General features: G+C 44.0%; 2 protein-coding genes across 11 annotated transcripts in view; one reads left to right on the top strand and one right to left on the bottom strand.

Annotated features, from left to right (window-relative positions):
* The window catches only part of DTNB (dystrobrevin beta), a 217641-nt gene that overhangs the window by 16749 nt on the left and 179647 nt on the right, over positions 1-21245 (bottom strand). For 6 of the 10 annotated variants that reach the window (XR_003524806.2, XR_003524807.2, XM_027623160.2 and 3 more), the window contains exons 16-17: positions 20040-20136; positions 14754-14774 (exon numbers count right to left, since the gene is read on the bottom strand). Coding sequence is in view for 5 of the 10 variants with exons in the window: in XM_027623160.2 (XP_027478961.2) it covers positions 14754-14774; positions 20040-20136 (118 nt within the window). In the remaining 5 variants the exon portion in view is untranslated. The remainder of the gene's footprint in view (positions 1-14753; positions 14775-20039; positions 20137-21245) is intronic. The other 4 variants (XR_003524809.2, XR_003524810.2, XR_003524808.2 and 1 more) reach the window with 1 other exon arrangement.
* On the top strand, positions 10273-10596 carry LOC118357271 (60S ribosomal protein L39-like). The gene has a single exon (XM_035728948.1). It carries the CDS (start codon positions 10309-10311, stop codon positions 10462-10464), a length of 156 nt encoding a protein of 51 aa, XP_035584841.1. The 5' UTR covers positions 10273-10308; the 3' UTR covers positions 10465-10596.

Consider the following 21245-nt stretch of genomic DNA (forward strand, 5'->3'; position numbering starts at 1 on the left):
CACCAGCCCTTGGCTTTAGGGCCACATTGGATTACAACAATTGTAGGATGGAACTGTCCAGAGCCCTCTGTGAATTCTCGCTCCAGCAGATAAACACCAGTTTGGCATCCTCGTAGGTAGGTCAATAAATCACAACTGGCCTGGGAGAGTCATGAACCATAGCCAATCGACAGGCACACACTTGAGTCAGGCCCGAGGCTGTGGCTTCAGGAAGGCCTAGAGACTAGGGTGGATCTTGGAGGAGGTAAACGTTTAGCTAGCGCAGGGATGTCCCCGACCGCCACTGGCTGGCTCAGGAAGTGAAAGGACGGGTGACAGTTGCTCCAATCTATAGAAAGACTTGGCTTGCCCTTGCCTGGAGGCCTCTCTGCCAGAAGCTCCAAGCCCCCCAGCGTGGTGGAACTAGCTCCTGCTGCTCCTCCAGGCATTTGCTTCATTGTTCCGTCCTATAGGGTCAGATCAGGTCTTCCTGCGATGCTCCCCAGAACTCTGAACAGCATTAACCTCACCTTTCAAGTTTTATCTCCTTACCATTGTGCTTAGCACACGTAAATGCTTAATAAATGTTTGTTAAATGACAATGAGGTGTATCACATTTCTGACCCTTTTTCTTCAGTAATGGAAAGTGGGAACGTAGCCAGAGCAGGCAATAATCTCCAGGGAGCCCTAAATCTATCAGTCATCGATAAAGCTGTGTATGAGATGCTTAACTAGATGAGTAAATGTGGTGGGCAGAGCTCTGAGACGGCCTCCAATGCCCCTGCCCCCACTGTCACACTCCTGTGTAATCCCCTCCCCCCGAATACGGGCTGGGCGCAGGGATGGTGGCTCCTGAGTCAGGTGAATGGGATGTCACTTGAGATTAGCTTAGAGAAGACTGTGACTTACATCTTGCCCATATACTCTCTTTCTCCCTCCTGTTTGTTCAGTCTAATGAATCCAGCTGCCATCTTGTGAGCTGCCCTGTGGAGAGGCCCATGTGACAGGGAACTGAGGCAGCCTCCAGCCACCAGCTGGCATTGAATGGAGGCCCTCAGTCCAGCAGCTGATGAAGAATCTCGCCAACAACCATGTGAGTTGTTGAGCCTTGAGATGCCTGTAGCCTTGTAAGAGACCCTGACCCTCAGCTTGCCCTCACCTGGACTCTAGGCCCAGAGAAGCTGTGAGGTATTAAACATTTGTTCTAAGAAGCCAGTAGGTTTTGGGGTAAGTTGTTGTACAGCAAGAGGTAACTCATATGCTCAGGCTGATTTTCGTCTTCATACATTACTGGGGCAGTCCCATGTGAAGGACGTTTGATTGAGAAGGAATGGGAGGGAGGCTTCTGGAATACAAGAGACCAAGCCCGGAGGCCCTTGTGAAAGGTCAGAGACCCAGGGAAAGAGGACTAGGGATGAGAATAGGGGCAAAAATATATAATCAAAAAACATTTTACCTCCTTGGGGAACGTGCCTAAGTTCCCGAGTAAAAGAGCTTGTCCTGATGCTGGACAATAATAACAGCTTTGTCAATAATCACAGGCCCTGGAGACAATTCTCTGCTGCAAATTCCATGACTGGGGAGAGGAGGGAAAGCTGCAGGCTCAAAGATGGAATCCCAGCTCTCCCCAGTGCTTTGGGGTGGACACGTTCGTGGTGTGGCTCAGCGGGAAGGGCACGGCCTAGACGCCAGGAGACCTGGGATTTTCTCTGGACTGTACAGCACATGCATTTTAATTTTTCTGAGGTGCAGTCTTCTCATTTATAAACTGATCTCTGAAGTACTTTTCAGGTTTAAAATTCTATGATTCTGTAACTTTTGCCAAGTTAACCTCATCTCGAAAATGTCAAGTCATCATGGCTTTGCTTTGGTTACAATCATGCTGTCAGTGAAGGGATGCTCTGAGGGTTCTCAGCGTGGTGTGTTCTCTATCTAACCTACCCTTCTCACGAGTGGAGCAGTACCAGAGATGCTGCCCATTTAGGCTCATGCAAACGAAGCCTGTGAGGAGGTGCAGGGAGCAGGTGACTGTAACAAGGAAGGGGTTAGCTCAAGACAGACAGAGGTTCAACAGGGCCCTTCCAGTCACATAACCACAGCCTGGAGTGTAGAGAGCACACAGAGCTCGAGCAGCACTCTGGGCATGCTGACAGTCACCGATGATCCTGGTTAGGGTCTGTTCATTCTCTGCCCTCTCAGTAGGTCTGAGCCAGACAGATACACTCAACATCAAGCTGGAGCACTGCACTGTGAAACTTTACCTGGTCTCAAAAGCACAGATTGGGTTTTACATTCAGCCAGGCAGGACCTCCCTGTGAAGAATGCCAAGCACTCCACCCACCACAAAACCAAATCTAGAATAAATGGCACAGGAGGAGGCTGGGGGCCACACCACGGTTGGAACCTTGAGGTTATGGGGAACCTGAGAATCACACAGAAATCAGTAAAGGTGGAGGAACTAGTCAGGTGGCTCCTGGGGATGGGGATAAGCTGTCCAATGCAGGTATGAAACACTCCTGCGCCACTGGTTGGAGCTTCCAGGATGGGGCAATTAGCCTGGGGAAGCTAGGGAAGGTCTACAAAATGCTACTTGGTGTTTGAAGGCTTCCTGATGCAAGGACAGCGGGATCTTTTTGTCATACAACCTATAACAAAGGCTTGAATGCAGCATGGGCCAGTCACCAACAACTCAACACAATAAATGCCCTGTAACTCAGGTTCTCTGAATACTGAGGTCCCTTGTAGTTAGAAACAATTCTGCTGGAAATACAGAGCTGGAAAAACGTTACAATCTGAGAAGCTCTTTGGTCAGCTGGCTCTTCACTTCTAAACTGGCAAGGACTCTGAGAACCTGAGAAAACAAGGTATCACATTCTAAGAAAAGGACTCAGAAATTAGGCTTATAATTTCAGAATGTTCATGACCCCAAGAAAATAGCCTCTTTTTTTAGTCCAACACTCATTTTATATTTGAAGAGACTGAGGCCTAGAGAGGTCAGGGGGTTCCAAATAAAGAGCAGAAAGGCTAAGACTAGTACTTGGGTCTTCTAATTGCCTCAAACTGCTAGGAGAATCCAAGGCATAGCATAGTGTTGCTAAGGCTAGAAGGAACATGGATTAGTTTGAGACCTCTCACAACTGAAGCTAACCATGATCTTCAACAGGACAATTAATTTCCAATAAAGGTGAGAAATGTGAGAAAGGAGAGTACAGTGATTATGACTTAGTCTCTTGTCTATGACACAAATCTAACACTGGAGCCAAAGCAGGTACAGAGAATGCCAGGGAGGTGACGTGAGGACACTGTGAGCAGAGACAGGAGCTCACAGGCTGTGGCAGAGAGAGCTGGCTACAAAGGGAGAAAGCCACTGTCTTTAGCCGAATGATTTGCACCGTGCTCAGCTGTGTTTAGACATCCCCGGCATGGTGCTTGGCACACAGTAGGGGCTCCATAAATACTATCTCCCTCCCTTCTTTTTCTTCATGGGACAGGTATGAATTTTTTCCTATCTCCTTAGTACACATTACAATCAGGTAATCAAGCCCAGAGTGGTTTGTGGCAAAAAGCCTGATTTGGACTTACTGCCCTCTGTGGAGCATTGATAACTGTACCCTCTGTGTGTGTGCGCGCGCACACACACACACACACACACACACACACAGCCCCACCTGAAACTCTGAGCTACACTGTTATCACGGTAACAGAGGGAGACACTTTAGTCTCCATCTCTCTCTCTCTCTGACTCATGGATACCTGCCAGGTAGCAGATGGCCTTTGTGGACAATTACCTTCATTTTGCTGCAGTGTATTTAAATTAAACAGACTGGCCTCTTTGCTGCCGATTTTCAGAGGCCCTCTCAGAAAAACAACAACAACAAAATGCACAGAAAAACAACACAGAGGGAAAGGAGTTGTTAAGTCTGAAATTTAGGTGAGGCAGCTCTGACCGCAGAGAGAAATGGGATGTATAAAGAATGGCCTTCGCATGGATTTTTTCCCTTCAAGAAAAGGTAAACCAGAGCCCACATCCTATTTCCAACTGGTGTTGGTGGCGGCTCCGCTAGGAAAATGCAGCCACCTCATCAAACGTGGAAGTGAAAGGAGAGAGGAGGCCGCGCCACCCGTCCTGCTGCAGGCTTGGAAAGAACTGCCTCACAGGGCACCAGGGCTGGAAGTGAGCAGACAGGAGAGACTGAGGTGGAGGAGACAAGAAAGACATCCCCCTAGCAGTGAGTAAAGAAGGGGCCGTGCTTCCCTTCAGGGTGAGTTCAAAACAGCTACAGAACACGCCCGGAGACCTTCCCAGCTCAGCAAAGGTGCTATCTGCAAGCTGATAGGTTTTAAAGGTACATTTTGCTTCTCAACACCAGAGAGAAGAGCTGAACAGTTTTATGATCTTTTTTCTTTCCACTACGAATACCACGAACATAGACGTGTGGGTCCGCTGGAAGGATAGGATGGCACCACCAAAAAGTCTGTCACGAGGTCCCTCCACAGAGGGCTGGCACCCGTTTGCTCCCACATCACTCTGGGAAACTCAGGCTTACACAGAGCCTGTCCCTCGCTGGGGTGGCCTGTGGGGTCCACTGCTAGACCGGAAACAGCAACCGGAGCACTGCTGGAGGTTTATGATCACAGGATTGGCATCGGGCAGAAGCAGGTTATGGTTCTCAGTCTTCATGATTCTGTCCCTAACCAAGTCAAACTAAATTATGCAGAAGATGAAGGTTCCCCTGAGGCTTCGGGGGGTGGGAGGCAAGTATCTAGCTATCTTTCTTAGTAGAAGGAGGAACACATACTAAGTTCCAGAGACAAAGAACAACCTACTAAAAGTCATCATAAACCCAAAGATCAACAAAAGTTGAAATTTAAACTTTCAGATAGGGAAGCTCATAAATTCTAAGACCAGATTACCCTCTTTCTGTTTGTTTCTCCTAGTTTGTCCAGCTCTACTTGAAAATGGTATTCCATTTGCTCTCACTGCAGGATTTTTAAAGTCAGTTCTCGGTGAAATGATGGGGGACCCCATTGAGGGAAAAATCCCTATAAAATGAATACCAAACACTCAGATTGCATTCTTAGAAACAAATAGGGAACAGACTGCCAGGAGAGCATGGTCCTTATTCAGACAACTAAATCAGTGATCAGGCAGGCAGCCAGAACCTATCCGTGATATTTTAAGATTCAACGAGTCAAATTTAAATGCTACTTACAGAATGCAAAACTTGTATGGTGAGGTATGGCACCTTATTCAACACCACCATTCTTTGCTGAGTCCCTGCTGTATATAATACAGTGGTTAGAGTCCAGGCTTTGCAGTTAGTTAGACCTAGTCTGGATGCCAGCTTTGCCATTTACTAGCAGTGTGATCTTGGGTAACTTACTTAACCTTTCCACATCTCACATTCTTCATATGCAAAACGGATAATATCTTTACAGGCTGGTGTGGATAAACATGAAATGCTTCACACCAGCTCAACAGAATCCTACCTGCCATTATTCTACTTTGAAAGGTGCTGGGGGGGTTACAAAGGGGCAAAGTCTCCACTCCCAGCAGGCTCACAGTCCCCTGGGGTGGTGAGGCATGTGTGCAATTAGCATACAAGGGAGGGTGAAAGCCGTGCCTTAGTGGAGGCCCAAAGGGAAAGCACAGAATGTAACTCTTTACACAGAGTGTAACTCTGACCTTCTGGAACGGGGTAAGGTTTCACAGAAGAGGTGGCATCTGAGAGTATCTTGAGGGGTATAATTTCAATTGGCAGAAAAGGCTTGGGAAGGGCAATCCAGGTGAGGAAAGGGCATACACACCGGGGGCTGGCCTGGGAGAGGTGGCTGCACGGGAGGGTAAGGAGGGGGGTGGCTAGCATGTAGGGAGCACGAAGACACGTGGTAGGAAAGAGGAGTGTGGGCCACCGTCATCCAGGGCCTTAAATAGTCACCTAGTTTATTTACTAGGCCAGAGATGGGCAAACTGCAGCCCATGGCCAAATCCAGCTCACCACTGCCTGTTTTTTACAGTCCATGAGCTAAGAATGGTTTTTACATTTTGAAACGGTTACATTTTAAGTGGTTACATAAGTACCTACATAATATCTCTGATTTGGTTTACCAAGTCTAAAATATTTACTGTCTAAGCCTTTAATAAAATGCTTGTTGAGCCCTGCTGGGGGCTGCGACACAGGGAGCTAGGGAGCTAGGGAAGGTTCCTGAGAAGACCACGGCATGTCCAGTGCCATGTGTGTCTAGGAACCTGGCTCTGGGGCAACGTGAAGGAGGACTAAGCAGCCAGAGACAGGACCCATGTGGAGGCTCTTCCGACAGACCAGGGGATAGATGACGGAGGCTGGAATGAAGAAAGGCGGTACGAACTCGAAGGAGAGACATAAGCAGGCTTTCAGAGAAAAAAAGCAAGCGCACAGAGGAGCAGAAGCCTGGAGAGGGTGCGTGGACAGAGGAGTGATTTTCGGGGAACACGCCTGGAAATCGTCCACCATCCAGTCCATATCTAAGCCTCCGACTCAGGGATTCTGAGAATGCCTTGGGGCTCAGGCTGGTGTCATGGAGCAAGGCTCTCTGGGCTCAGGGCAGCGCTTCTTAACTGGGGATAATTTCATCTGCTAGGACCTCCTGGGCAGGCAGGGGCTACCCCTAGAATTTAGTAGGTGGAGGTCAAGGATGCTGCTAAACACCCTACAATGCATAGGTCAGCCCCCCAACGGCCCCCCTAAAGAGTCAGTTCTAAGGATGCTAAGGATGCTAAGTGCTAAGGATGAGGAACCTGGCTGAGGGTGAGACGGTCTTCTTTTCCCAGGTGGTGGGCTGCTGTGGAAGGAAGGGCAGGTCACCCATAGCCTCAGGTTAGCTTGGGACCTTCAAGGGGCCCAAGAATAAACTCTCACATCTTTTGCACATTTGGAAGATGTCCCAGGGTGGTGGCAGCTATAGGCCTCAGAGTCTCCTAGATTCTCTCTTGGTTTTCTGAGGTCTGAGCTGGTTAAATACAGGAGTTGAAATTTGAAATGTGAAAACAATGAATAGATAGTGAGTGATATGTATATTTAAATTAATAAACACACATAATAATAAAAGTACCGAAGGATTTATAAAAAAAAAAATAGATAAAAGTACTGAAGGATTTATAGTTAGCCAGCTCGTACAGCAGTGGCGAGTTGGCACGAAACCTTATTATAGGTACCATATTAGCTGCAGTTAACTGCCTCTCTGCGTTGCCTCTAATTTTATAAAACACACTTCTTTTCTTCTCTTTCTCTCTCTTCCTCCTTCCAGTTCCCTCCCTCCTCCCTTCTCCCCACCCCACCACCTTTCTTTTAAAGCACAGGGCATTACATACATACTCCAGTGCCAAGTGACAGTAATTCCACTTGCCAGATTATGACTGGCAGCAAATGCAGAAGAGTGCAAAAGTCTACTGTACCTTTTATAACATGCTTCTTTTAGCTGAAACTAAGCAGATGTTCATTTCAGTTAAGGACTCCGGGCCAGAAAGCTCCCTACCTTGGCATTATGGTTAATATGGGAACATCAGAACCAGCCTGAGATCAGCTAGACAACCCCAGAGACTGGTACAGCATCAGGATTTGATGAAATGCCTACAGATGCTCTCAAATTGAAGAGTCATAGATCCAATCCCAAGCCGAGAGAGGATGCTGGGGTGAGGTCTAACAGAAAGAGAGCACCAGGGATTCCTCTCCTTCTGTGGAAGCCCAAGGATCCCAGAGATAAGCCGAAGGAGAGGCCTTCATGGGAGCAGCTGATGTTTTCTCAGGATGCTTTCTTTTGTCTGGAAAAGTGGGAGGTAGAAGGTTGGCATGAGGCAACACTGAGGGAGGAGCTGGTTATTGAAAGAAAGCCCAGACAATGAAGGGAAGGCAGAGGGTTTCAAAGTCACAAAAGGAGACACCAGTCTAATGAATCCAGTTGGTTTTCAGTAGCCCCTTCTTGGTTTATAGTCTTTCCGCAATACACTGACTGGTATCGGGGATGGAAGGGTCAAAGGGCTGAAGTTTACAGATGACGAAATACGTCTGTAAAGGCAATGGACATCTTCAGATAGGAAAGAAGTGAGGTTTTGTCCAGAAGGTTCTATGAATCAGAAGAACAATCCACTCACAGATAATTCAATAAGGCAGACTGAAGATTTAGTTCCTTCTCCTTCATTGGTTGAAACCAAAGGGGGATGGGGGTTGGACAAAACAAAGCCTATTTTTCAGAGCTGTCAATACTCTGCTACTCCACTGAAAATTTTCTTTCCAGGGTTGCTGATAACTTACCGATTGTCAAATCCAAGGATTTCCTTATTTTATTGTCTTACTAACTTTCTCCGTCTTGAAAATTTCTGAGCTTTCACAAGAACCCACAATCCTACCCCTCCCACCTCCTCTTTCTTCCTTTTCTCTACTATGGTTTTTCCCTAAGGCTCATGTTTATGGTTTCAACCCTAATTTTATGTTGAAGACTTCCAAATCTATAATGCTAGCCATGTATTTCCACTGAAATTCCCCTTGCATATCCCCAAATATATAGCAGACCAGAGAAAAAGCTTGACTGCCTGCCTAATCTTTGGAATTTGCTATGTTCAAAATCAGGTCAAAGTCCCCTTCTTGCCCCCATCATCTCCCCTTTTCACTTCTTCAGTGTACCCATCATTTTCCCAGGTCCTCAGGCTCAGAACCTAGAAAAGTCATCTTTTACTTATTCTTTTCTGTCGATGCTTTGCTGAGACTCAGACTGTAGTATTCTAGGTGAGACAGTGTGTCCCAGGGATTCAACAGTCTTCCAGCAGAAGGACAATTTCTTTAGCTTGGTGTGTAGAGAATTTTCCTGGAGACCTTGGAGGATAGTTTTCATATGTTGCATGCATTCTGGCCAAGAGAGGAAAACACAGAAATATAGTACAGAAGGGAAATAAAAAAGCAGGAAATCTCTCAGTCTGTCATTGATGAGGGGGATGAAAAATCCTGGGGATGCTGCAAAGCCTCAAAGTGATTTCTCCCCTATATCCTCAGACTGTAAACTCCTGGCAGGTGTTCAAGGAGTTTTGGGGAGTGAAATACAAATATTTATTTTTAATATTGTAATGATATTTCCTCTTCTTGGGAAAAAACTGAATAAAAATTAAACAACAAAGTACCAGATTCCCATAGTGAGTACAGGAGCCAAGACTGATGAATGAGCCCACTCGGTAGACTCTCACAAGGCCATCTCTGTGCAGTCAGCACATCAGATAGTCTAGACAGACTAGGACTGGGACCCAGGCTAAAGGTTTGTGGCAAAGTCATATACTACACCACACTGATCTTTATTTACCAAAAGACATCTGTGGAGTTTGCAAACTTAGGGGGATAGCAGTGGTACCTATGGCTCAGGATATCACTGACCTGGCTTGTGTTTCTGTATTTAAGGTATCATGCTAACAATGAAATAATGTCCGTACTATTTGTGGTCTTTGTGTAGGATTTCTATTGTTAGCCTCCAAAAGGCCAAGTTCACTGCCTTGAACATATATAGTAAGACACTGCTGAATAAATAAATGAATGGCAATTCTTTGCCTTCAGGCAGAAGTAGACTCAGGCTTCTATTTTAGAGTATGGTGGGCTCCAAGAGTCCAGAAGATTTAGAGGCATGTGAATCTGAATCACTTCCCAGGGAGATTGTATCCAAAGGTTAAGTGAGGCAAGAGGGGAAATGGTCCATGAGCACATCCAGGGGTTCACCAATAATCTCTTAAATGGACAAAGGAGTTTTTATTTGTTGTTGTGTAGAGTTTTTTTTTTTTTTTTAAGTACTTTCTCTTAAACTTACAAAGTTAATATTCGTAAGGCTTGTTAGAGTCCCCATGGATCAACCATGGCTAACTAAATATTGAGTGGTCTTCCTCTGAGGCATATTTGGGGGAGCCAGATCAGAGATGCGGGCTTCTAAGGAGCCAGGCCACACCATTCTTTCTTTAGTGCAGTCGTAGTGGGTTATCCATCTGATTCTGGAAATCAGAAAGGGCATGGGGCAAAATCCCACTTGATATCCCAAATTACCGAAGTAGAAAGAAAGGTTCCAAGTATGGCAATGCTCTCTTAGCGGAATCCCCAAGATTCCTCTAATTACATAACTTTCAGAGTCCCACCTATAATCCTCTGGACCATTTCCATACTACTAATTTGGATCAGGGCCACCTCCATGGGAGCCCCCTATCCTTATATGTTACTATCTAAAGTTAGAGTCCTTAAGCCTGATGTTGATCTACACATAAAAGGTAGTGACTTCTGCTTTTTCCGCCGCCATCCTGCTCTGCGTGGCTGGCTGCTTCTCGCCATGTCTTCTCACAAGACTTTCAGAATCAAGCGATTCCTGGCCAAGAAACAAAAGCAGAATCGTCCCATTCCCCAGTGGATTTGGATGAAAACTGGTAATAAGATCAGGTACAACTCCAAAAGGAGGCACTGGAGAAGAACGAAGCTGGGTCTGTAAGGTGTCACACGTCATGAGATGACACACCTAATTGGCATACATATTTAATTAAGCTGTGTGAAGATCATGTGTTCTATCATTCTGTAAACATCCTTCCTACCTGGCCATAGACTTGTCTTATCATGGAAATGATTTTTCTCTCTGACTATGCCTCTGCACCAGTAGGTTGGTTCAGTAATAAATGTGGGACCTCTCCGCTCTAAAAAAAAAAAAAAAAAAAAAAAAAAAAAAAAGGTATTAAATGATAATAGAATTCAGAGAAATGTTCAAGGAAACATCTTTCATTGAAAAAACTTTGCCCCTTGCCTTGGATAGCTCATTTTATTTGGTGTTAGCAATCCAGCACTAAAATTTTATGGTAAATGGAGTCCCTGGGGAAAATGGAACACTGAGATGTAACTAGAATGAATTTATACATCTGAAATCTCTCCAGACTAGGACTGGAGGAGCCTGCAGCTCAAGGGCACGAATGGTAGTAAACACCGTGACCAGCATTACTCGGCAGTCTGTTGTTACCTCAGTGAGTTACTTTGTAACATGCTGGTGAATCCCATAGCCAGGCTGCAGGCACTGGGTTTTTACTACGCAAAGCTCAGAATATTTCTAAGTGATACAAATAACTACAGATATCCCCCCTTTTATAGATTACCTCCCCTATCTGTATTAAAAAAAGAGGATGATTTTATTCTACATAATCAGTACCTGTTCTTTAGACAGAAAAAAAAATAGAGTTAATAACTAATATATTAGCTTGGTGTTCCTATTCTTCTGACAACCCTAAAATTCCTTTTTCTGATACCTTTTTATAAAGGGCTTTTCTGAGCCATGATTTAGTCTCCTGAATGTGTAGACCTATTATACAGTAGTACTTTGAGCAAAGTGACTGCTATAGGTAGTCGAAGCAGTTATGTCCCTTATAATAATAAACTTATGAATTCACACTGCCCATTTTTACTCAAAATCTTGTCAATCTGGTTAATACCGGTTTTCATTCAGCAACTATTTATTGAGTATCTGCTGTGTGGCAGGCACCAGGCTAGCGACTGGGGATGGAGTAGTGAGAAAGGCAGACAAAGTCTTTTAATTACAGTCTGATGATTATCGTGGGCCTGATTAACCCTGACTCAACTGATACAATCTAATTCCTGAGCCTGTTAAACTGTAGGGTATATTGTGGGTTGAAGAGTCACTCAGTGAAGTCTTATCTGAAATAGCCAGGCAGTTCTGCCCTTAATTATAAACCTTGGATCTGAGAAAAGAGAAGGGAAGGAGGGAGGGAGGGAAAGAGGAAAGACACAAGAATTATCAGCTGAGGTACTGATGTCATTCATAGCAGTGGGGAAGTGGCTGAGGCTGAAGGCAGGCCCACAGCATGAGAGTGGCTAAGTCACAGTTATTACCCATTCCTCTCATATCCCCCCAAAGCCAGAATAATCCCTAAAGAGGAAAGAAGCAAGAAGGCGGACTACATGAAAAGTTCTCTTTAATGGATTTATAGAGCCAATTTGGAGAAGCCTGTCTAGTAAATCCTTCATTGTACAAGTCTCTCACGATTATTTTATTACCCATATAGGGTAATACATTTTGATAGGGAAAAAATTAAACTATACCAGTCAGAACCCAGGAGGGAAGAAAGTTACAACTTAGCTCTGTGCTAAATACCTTTTTGTGCCTCACTCAGTAATGAGAGACTAAAACAGAGGCGCTAGTTCTAAAGTTTTATATGTCTAGGTGTTAAAAATGTTGTTCACTTATATAAAGCCATTCGGTTCAAATTTCAGCCTCAGAGGTGAGCCTTGGGTGGGTCCAGTTTAAACCTGTGATGTAAACAGAGGATATTTAAGCCTATATCCACAGAACGGAATGTCTTACCTACACCGCTGTGGAGAAAGATGAGGAAAAAAAACAGTATGTACCAATTCATGCCATGGGTGGTCCTATAAGAGTGTGAGGACAAGGTCATGAACTCAGGACCATGGCCATGGAGAACGCCCAAGACATACACACAAGCAGTTCATTAGGGGCAAGCTTCAGTGGTCCAGGTCTAGCTTATTTTGCCAACTTCAAGGGGATGATGATCTCACACAGGAAGCACAGTCACTGAAGTGAGCATGTTGTTTAATCCCTTATCTGCTCAAGTCAGCTTTTTAAATATTTTTATTTTTTTAAGTAATCTCTACCCCCAACATGGGGCTCGAACCCTGAGATCAAGAGTCACATGCTCTACTGACTGAGCCAGCCAGATGCCCCAAGGTCAGCTTTAAATTGACCTGAGAAACAGAATACCAGAAGTGGCAATTTCTGGTTCTTGGATTACATGGCAATCCATAATATTTTTAAAAAACAAAATGTCTATTGGAAGCTCTACTGCTACCATGAAAAATAGATACTCATAATGTCCGCCCCTCTTCTTGAGGGAAAGTTCTCAGGTAAGGTGCAAGGTATTTCACTCTGAGCTGGCACATTCAGAGAGGGATCAGGAGATGCTAGTCTGAGCAGACTGCTGGAGTAAGTTCCCAGCAGGTGGTTTTAGCTGTGACATGCATCTTTGGGGTGTAGGGGAGAGAAGAGAAGAAGGGGAACACTGGTTGTCAGCAAAACAGGTGAGGTGATGCCCTAGATCGGCAGGAAGGAGATGAGGCTATCAGGGAAAGGGGGGAGCAGGGAGAAGGAAGGAAAGATGTTCTCTTTCCTTCCCTCAACACAAGCTCACCCATCCTACTCGTGGTAGGCATTACCAGCATCTGCTTCTCTGCGGCTTCCAAGCAGACCAGAGGATTATACTTCCATGTCCGCCGGAAGTCAAGGGTGGTCATGTGACTTGCTTTGGCCAATGAAATGCAGTGGAAGTGATGTGTGTCAGTTCCTGGAAGAAGCCTTTAATGACGGGGCTTGACTGTCCACCCTCACCTTTTCCCGCTTTGCCCATGTGAATGTACCTACTGAGGACACGCCATAAGATCAAAGCAATAAACTGTGTGTGAATGAGGAAAAAAAACAAAACCAAACAACCTTTTGTTACAGTAAAGCCACTGAGATTACTGGGTTGTTCGCCTATCTTAATCCCATAATCTATCTTTGTTCCCTCTTCCTGACGGTCTGTCTCTCCCTTGCTCATTTCTTGCCTCATCCCCTCATTTGATCTCTTCCTTCCTTTCTTCTCCCCTTTATTATTTCATTGCCCTAACTGAAAATAATAAAAAATATAATGTTGTAGATTCCTATTCTTAATTTAAAACATGGATCAGTTTGTTTTTTGAAAAAGAAATGAGTAAATTTTTTGAATTAAACATTTCATATTTCTTTTAAAATTAAAGCCCCGAGGTGAATTAAAAATCAGGGTTAGCTTATGTAAAAAAAATGTATGCTTTGAAAACCTTACAATGTTATATACACATATGGTGTACTATTGTGGATAGGCCCTCAGTTGATTTTCTTGTGTGGGTTAAGGGCTATCCGGAAAAATAGAAACAAACATAGGGCGCCTGAGTGGCTCAGTTGGTTAAGCGACTGCCTTCAGCTCAGGTCATGATCCTGGAGTCCCGGGATCGAGTCCCGCATCGGACTCCCTGCTCAGCAGGGAGTCTGCTTCTCTCTTGGACCCTCCCCCTCTCATGCTCTCTCTCTATCTCATTCTCTCTTTCAAATAAATAAAATCTTAAAAAAAATTTAAAAAAAGAAACAAACATAAAACTTCCTTAAACACCATGCAACAGCCATTTTAGCTCAAAAACCAGTGCTCCTCCTGGAGCCCACTCTGAACAGGAAATCACTTAAATCATAACCACTTAGTTTTCATTGGTAACTTTGTTACAAAGGCTACTGGAGCTGGAGCATCCAGAAGCCTGATCAAGACTAAAGGACATTTCAAGTCATCACAAAAACTACACATTTTCATGCACAATCATTCATGACATAGCATTTAGACCTGAGGTCACCCCACAACCCTGAAAGCTGTTTCGAGCAATTAAAGTCACCCTATGAAGACATGAAGCACCAGAGAATGCAAAAGCAGGAAAATGCAATCGTGGCCTGGCTAATCATGCATATTTAACTAAACACAACAGATGTGTACTTTAAAAAAAAAATTCAACAAGCTCTGGTTCCAAGCTCTACTAGGTAAACATGACGTGGACGTTCAGGCCATTTTACACCACCACGGAGACAGCGGCTGAGGGTTTTACACATAACCAACTCTGCAGGGACGAACTGGCATGGGGACGTATACAACAGTTATATGAGGAAAAGAAGACCATGCAAAAGGAGCGAGAATCCCCAAGTTCACTTACTGCCTGCTTTTGCTCTTCCTCCTAGAGATGTTGCAGATGAAGAAAAGGCAGAGGGAAAAAAGGAGAGAGATTAATGCCCATCACCACAAATATCTGGAAGAAATGATAGAAGAATCCGGCAAGCCAGGCCAGGCCCCCGGGTTCAGAAACCAAAGGCCCTGACTGTCATCAGAGCACCATCAGCTGGACAGAGTGAACGGCAGGCCTCTTTCCCACCTGGTTCATTCAGTGCTAGCTTCTAGAGCTGGGAAACCATCTAATCCAACTTCCTCATTTACAGACCAAAAAGGCCTAGGGAGCCTAACTTGCCGAGGTCACCCAGCTGTTTAGGGTAAACTCAAAGACGTAGCTCCACGAAGCCTCAAAAGCCCAATAATCAATCTCGCCATCCCCCATGTTCATGTGTGTTAGCTATATTTCCCTAGACCAGCAGTCCTCAAAGCAGCACCCGCACGGGGGACCTTGTCAGAGATGCAAATCTGGGGCACCTGCCAAGACCACTTGAATCCAAACTCAGGGTGGGTGGGGCACAGCCACGCATGTCAGAGCCTGGCAGCCGATTCTGATGCCTGTTAGACTGAGAGACACTGCTCTAAAAACTTCCCCCAAACTAGCAATTTCACCTGACCACAGATTCCCTTATTTAGTCCCCTCCTCTCCACTTGCTTTTGGGCTCCTTTGTGAGTTGTTTTTGTTTTTTTTTCCCCAAGGACGCACATGCATCCCCATTCCTCCAATAAACTGCAAACTGCTCCAGGGCCCTGAGAGGCTTTTGAAAAAGAACTCTTGACCTCAGTTTTTCACTAACTCAACACAGGTTCCTTTAGTACTTATGCATAAAGCACTGGAAACATGAAGCTAAGGCGTGGCCTCTGTCTTCCAGAGCCTTCCAGTGACCGTGGGCAGAGTGGGTACTCGCCAACTCTCCGCTATTAGCATGCACCACTAGGAAGATGAAATAAACACAGAATTTTGAGTTTCTCTCTCCTCAGTCCTTTCCTCTTTAGCTACTCTGTCTTTTCACGGGTCTTTTTGCTGCTTCTTTTTGTGCCTCATCATGGGTAACTGTGGTCAGGGAGCCAGCCTTTGCTCTTTGCCCCAAGTGGGCAAATCTAAAAGCTGTTGCAATGGTTCTATTTAAATCGGATCCATCCGTGCAGGCCATCTTCATTGAACATGTGTGTGGGAAGTCTTAGGGATGGACGAGAGCTTCTGCTTTCACAGAGTCTGCAGATCTGGGGGCCACGGCGAGAACGACTTCAGAAAGTACCACCAATTACAAAAAGGAAACAGGAGGTAAAAAATTTGGAAAAAAATAATTTTGTTCCTGCAAGGAATTAAATGGGCACCAAGAACTCTCTTAAGGAGACTCCAAGTCAGCACAAGAAGATGTTCTTCATAATCAAACCCAGCTGCTACATGCCTGACCATATGTATAGTCATAGGAGCCCAAGCAAAGAGGGGCCCTGAGCATGAGCTGAGTTAGCCTTATGAAGTTAGCACCTTTTAGTTTGCGTATCTGGCATGTACGGCTCTGGTTAGAAGGGATTCTAACTCTGCAGTTGGGAGGAGATCTCCCTTCCTGGCCAGGCTTCCCTGTAAGGCAGAACACTTTTCTTCCATTCACTAGCCAAGGCAGAGAGCCAAAGAAAGAGTTATTAAACAATTTAAAATGTGTTTTTATTCCTGGCACTAAGTGTTGACATGGACACTGAAATGGTGGGGGAGGAGGAGGCAATCCTGACAGGCTGAAATGGCAGCTGAGGTCAGAAGACCAGGATGAAAGTTCTCAGAACTGTTTCTAAGACACCTCCCTATTTTCACTGTTTTTTCCAGGTTTAGTATTGGAGGTAACATTGCTTTGGCCCAAAAGAATAAGGAAATTTCAGAAGGCAATGTTTCATGTTTGCACATCTGGTGACTCTGCTATGGATAGTTTGTTCAAAGACATGACATCATTATAATCTGCAGTAGCCATGTGTCAGGTTAGGACAGGAGGGGTGGAAAAGGCAGCCTTTTCCGGAGTCAGAGGCCTTCGCTGTACACTGGGATTAAAAAGGGGCGGGCTTTGACAAAGTGTTACTCAGGATGGTGTTACAGTATTTAAACTCACTGGAAGTTACTCAGATAAAGCCTTGAAGGCTCTGTCAACACAGTAAACAGGTCAGATATAAGGTCTTGGAACCTTTTTGTTATCGTCAGCTGTGGTCAGTAAACACTGACTGATGGCAACTGGCATAGGAGCCAGGCTGATTTAAAGGAAGTCATAATACTTTAACTAAAAAGTGCAAACCTAGAAGTGCTTATGTCACCTAAAAACATGTGAGGCTCTTCCACATCAGGTGGGGGATGTCTGGCTAGGTGGCCACAGACCTGTCATAACCATTGCAGTTATTTCTATGAAAATTTGTATTCTAAACCTCGTTTGCAAATAAGGTTGAAATCCAAAACTACAGAATTCACCTGGTGACTATTTCAAAAGCAATATTAGAAAAATGGAAAATGAGGGAGAAAAATACCGGGGACATGATTTAGAAAGTGAAACACCAACATACAACCACTTCCAGATGAAATAAGTTTGAGACAGAGGTTACCTATACACATTAATCAAGGGAAAAATGTAAGGAAAAGATACTCTGACCATGGGTACCTGGGTGTCAGTCTACATTATGTTATTAAGAAAACAAACAAAAAAACTATTAAGAAGGTCCCTGGTACTCCTTGGTGACGGGGACTAAATCTTACTCATCGCCAAATAGCTAAACGTGATACTCAGGAACCAATATTTTCTTGTTAAATAAATGTATGATTACTTTTTACCCTGCCTTATTCCCAAAAAAGGACTTAAGATTATTGTTGAATGAATTAATAAGCAATGCTGACACTTCATATGTATGCTTCCTTAAATTATCATTTTTCAGATAAACAGACAATGTACATTATATTTCACTGAAGTAGTAGAAAGAACTTGCTGTGAAATGGAAATTTACTGTGTGGCGTATTTTAATTTATGAATATCCCAGACCATGTGGTTTGATTGTCCATTTGACTAAGTGCTTACAGCTGTTTTATGAGAGAATTAAATGCTAGCAGACTGAACATCAATGAAGGCAGGACAGTCCTTTGAAATTAAAACTAGGATTCTAAAGTGTACTTTTATTATGGGTTGGTGAATAGTTTTTTTCATAGTAGGAAAACATCTTTGAAATTTTCATGGAAGTCAGTGATTCCTATGGATGACCTTTTAGGAGTGCATATAATATACAAATTAGGATTGTGCTATCATCCTTGTAGGTAGCTGGACACTAGAGGCATGAGATTTTCAACTCTAAGTTCCAATCAATGGATAAAAAGACAACATTCCTGGTCTGTGTTGCAAATTCTTCCTCCCAGTATGAATGGCCTAAGCCTATCAGGTGAGTAAACTCTAAGACATTTAAGAAGCTGGCAGGGGATTCTACAAACTGGGGCACCAGGATCCTGCTTGCTTTACTGTAAGACAATAGCTAGAAATACAAAGAAACTCAGGGGTTGGTATCAGAGTTCTAGGCATCAGCTCATTCTGCTTAGCCCTTGAACACCAGCATCGGAAGTGAACTACAAAGTTAAGTAATATACATGGGGCTCTGAACCAGGAACTCTAAGAAACATGAGGGTCACCCAGTTGACGAGAAAGCACACCACGGTACTTTGGGGAAATATATTCTGACCTCCCTTCAGTTTGCATAAACCTTTTGCCTTTTACAAAAATTACCCTAGGGTACCTTCCCACCTATGTTTGGGTAATGTCTGAGAACATCTTACTAAAAGGAGTTTGACCCAGGCAAGGGGTGGATGGATCCCTTTATCTCCTGTCTGACAGGGGACTACCCCACATGGCAGGGCTTTCAAAGCCCCACACGGCTCCAGATGTTACAACAGCCAAATGCATTTAAGTACATCTCTGCTGTCTTGAGTGGGTGATGGGGCTGGAGTAGCTGGATACTTGACAACTATTAGAGGGATGTGGGCCAGGTTTTATGCATTAGATTTTCTTTAAACAAGACCCACTTAGGACATGAAATATTTCTCAGGAGAAATTCTGTTAAAAGGGTTAATGTAGAAACACGTCCATGCAAAACCACCCAAATACCCAGGACCAAAGCTCAAGACTAAAAGAAGTGATTGTCTTGAGCAAGTCACAAGTCAGTTTAAAACACAAACACTACATTTACCCAAGCTGCTAATACCACTAGCTTCATTATGAAGGGACCCGTCTAGAACAGAGAAGTAGAAGAAAAGTCTCCAAGTGGATGTTTTCTTGAGCCACCACTCCTAGTCTAGACCCTTGTCACTCACTTCAGGCTAGATGATTATATTTGTCTCCATTTCTCCTTTAGTTTCTCCCCTCTCTAATCTGCTCTACACATTTTCCCAAACCATTATTTCCAAAAACTTCAATGACTCCCCTATACCACAGGATTAAATCCACTCCCCTCAGCCTGGCTTTTGAGGTAATCCACACTGTGTGATTTCCACTCTGGCTGCTAACTCTGTGTCCCACCACAAAATACAGTGGTTTGCAGCAGAGACACGGAGACCCAAGGAATTAGCAGCAGGAACAAATGTGCTCTGGTATTGCTGCTCCGTATCTGGGTAAATATTCCTCTGGAATGCCAGTAAAACTGTCTAAGTGAGGACATTTAAATGCCAAGAGTGCCTCTCTCTCCTCTGGGGTACAGGGCTTGTAATATATTCAACAACAAAAAAAAAGATAGTGAGACCTGAATCATCCCAAAGTTATTTAAGCTCCAATATAACAAATCTAGAGCTAATATGCTATTTTGTTCCTCCTAATAAAGTTATTCATTAGAATTAGTCTGATTAGCTTGGTCTGCTGTAATACTAAAATAGTTAATAATTGTTATGTATTTAGGTGGACTATTTGAAAACTTGTCTTAAGAGAAACTTTAAATCGTTGAGAAATTTTCATTTATATAGAGTTAATATCCTGTTTACAAACCTTTATATTTATTCATAAAAGCAACTACTCAAGGACAGAACTCTAGTTCCAGTTACTCATTTTTTATCATCAGGCTTCACGCTAGTTTCGAGGAATTTCTGGAGTCACAGCTAACTTTATGGGCAGCCACATTTCATCCTTTAGCTGCGTCCTGTCCTGACACCACAGGGGATGCAGCAGAGCGGGTGGTGAAGGCGGAGGAGGACAGCTGAGCGGAGGGTGGGGAGGCGGGGCGGTGGGGAGGCGGGGCGGCCAGGAGCAGGGAGGCACCAGGGCTCTCTCACCTTCAGCAGCTTCATCAGCCCTTCCAGCTGAACCATCAGCTCACGCCTGCTCTCCTGCAGTGCCGACATTCTCTGCTCCAGCTCATCTTTCCTCTGCCTGTCCGAGGGGAAAAGCCCATCAGCAAGGAAACTCTGAAGATAAAGGGATCTTCAAAGAAGGGTCCAAGCGTAGGTGAAATTGATTTTAGACCCGAATTCTGATACTTACCAGGGTCTGATGAGCTGAGCAAGTCATTTAACCTCTGCTAGTTATGTTAGAAAGTGGGGATAATATTTATTTTGCTCTCTTTCCTTTACTGTTGTGAGAATAGTTTGTAAAAATGCTTTGGAAAACACACAATATAGATATGGCAATATAGAGAAAAAGTATTATTAATATTATTATTAAAGCAATTTAAAAAATTCCTCAGGAAGTCAAAAACCTCATTTAGAAAGATATATAAAACTAGTTCAAATTTGAATTGACAGTGAGAAAATGTATGAAAACTGCTCAGGGAGAATAAGGTTCCGTTGCTATTGCTTCCAGGACCAGACAACAGCCTCAAGAGTGTGACTGACATTAGGGTGACTCTGTGTCTAAGAGAATTCACTTTTTCCTGAGGACAGATTTCATGTCAATTCTAGCTCAATATGTCCAAAACCAAACTTAAGACTGTGGTCCGCAAGTAGTTAGTTCTCTTTCCTGATTTCTTCCAGTTGTCATGGCTGAAAACTTCAGTCCTCTTTAATACTTTTCTGTTTATACCCTATTCTCCATCACCCAATTCAGATGATTCTTTCCTAGAAATTTATGCGTCTTTCTCTTCCCACGTCTCTCACTTTATCCAGGCACACCGTACCTCACATGTGCAATGGTCTCCCATCTTGATTAATCCTGATTTCATCTGTTATGGTGAGGTGGAATAGAAATCAGGAGACTTAAGGCCACCATTTACTAAATACTACAACCTTGGACAAGCCACTTACCCTGTAAGAGCCTCAATTTTCTCTTTGCTAAAATGGGACTAACTACAAACAGCAATGGCAATATTTTGAGGATCAAATAAGATACTAGGTATGAAAGTGTTCTATGAACTTTACAATGCTGCTCAAAGACTGTTCATTTCATCATCTCCCATAATAATCTTAGTAGAATTTCTAGCATCACTAACTCTTGCCTTGCATGATCCATACCTCAGCTGTCCACTCTAGTAGCCACTAGCCACA

Source organism: Zalophus californianus, chromosome 8 (assembly GCF_009762305.2).
Source record: "Zalophus californianus isolate mZalCal1 chromosome 8, mZalCal1.pri.v2, whole genome shotgun sequence".
NCBI lineage: Eukaryota > Metazoa > Chordata > Mammalia > Carnivora > Otariidae > Zalophus > Zalophus californianus.

Bases quoted from the DNA above. Each gene is read 5' to 3' on its own strand.
- LOC118357271 (XM_035728948.1), top strand. From the start codon at position 10,309: ATGTCTTCTCACAAGACTTTCAGAATCAAGCGATTCCTGGCCAAGAAA.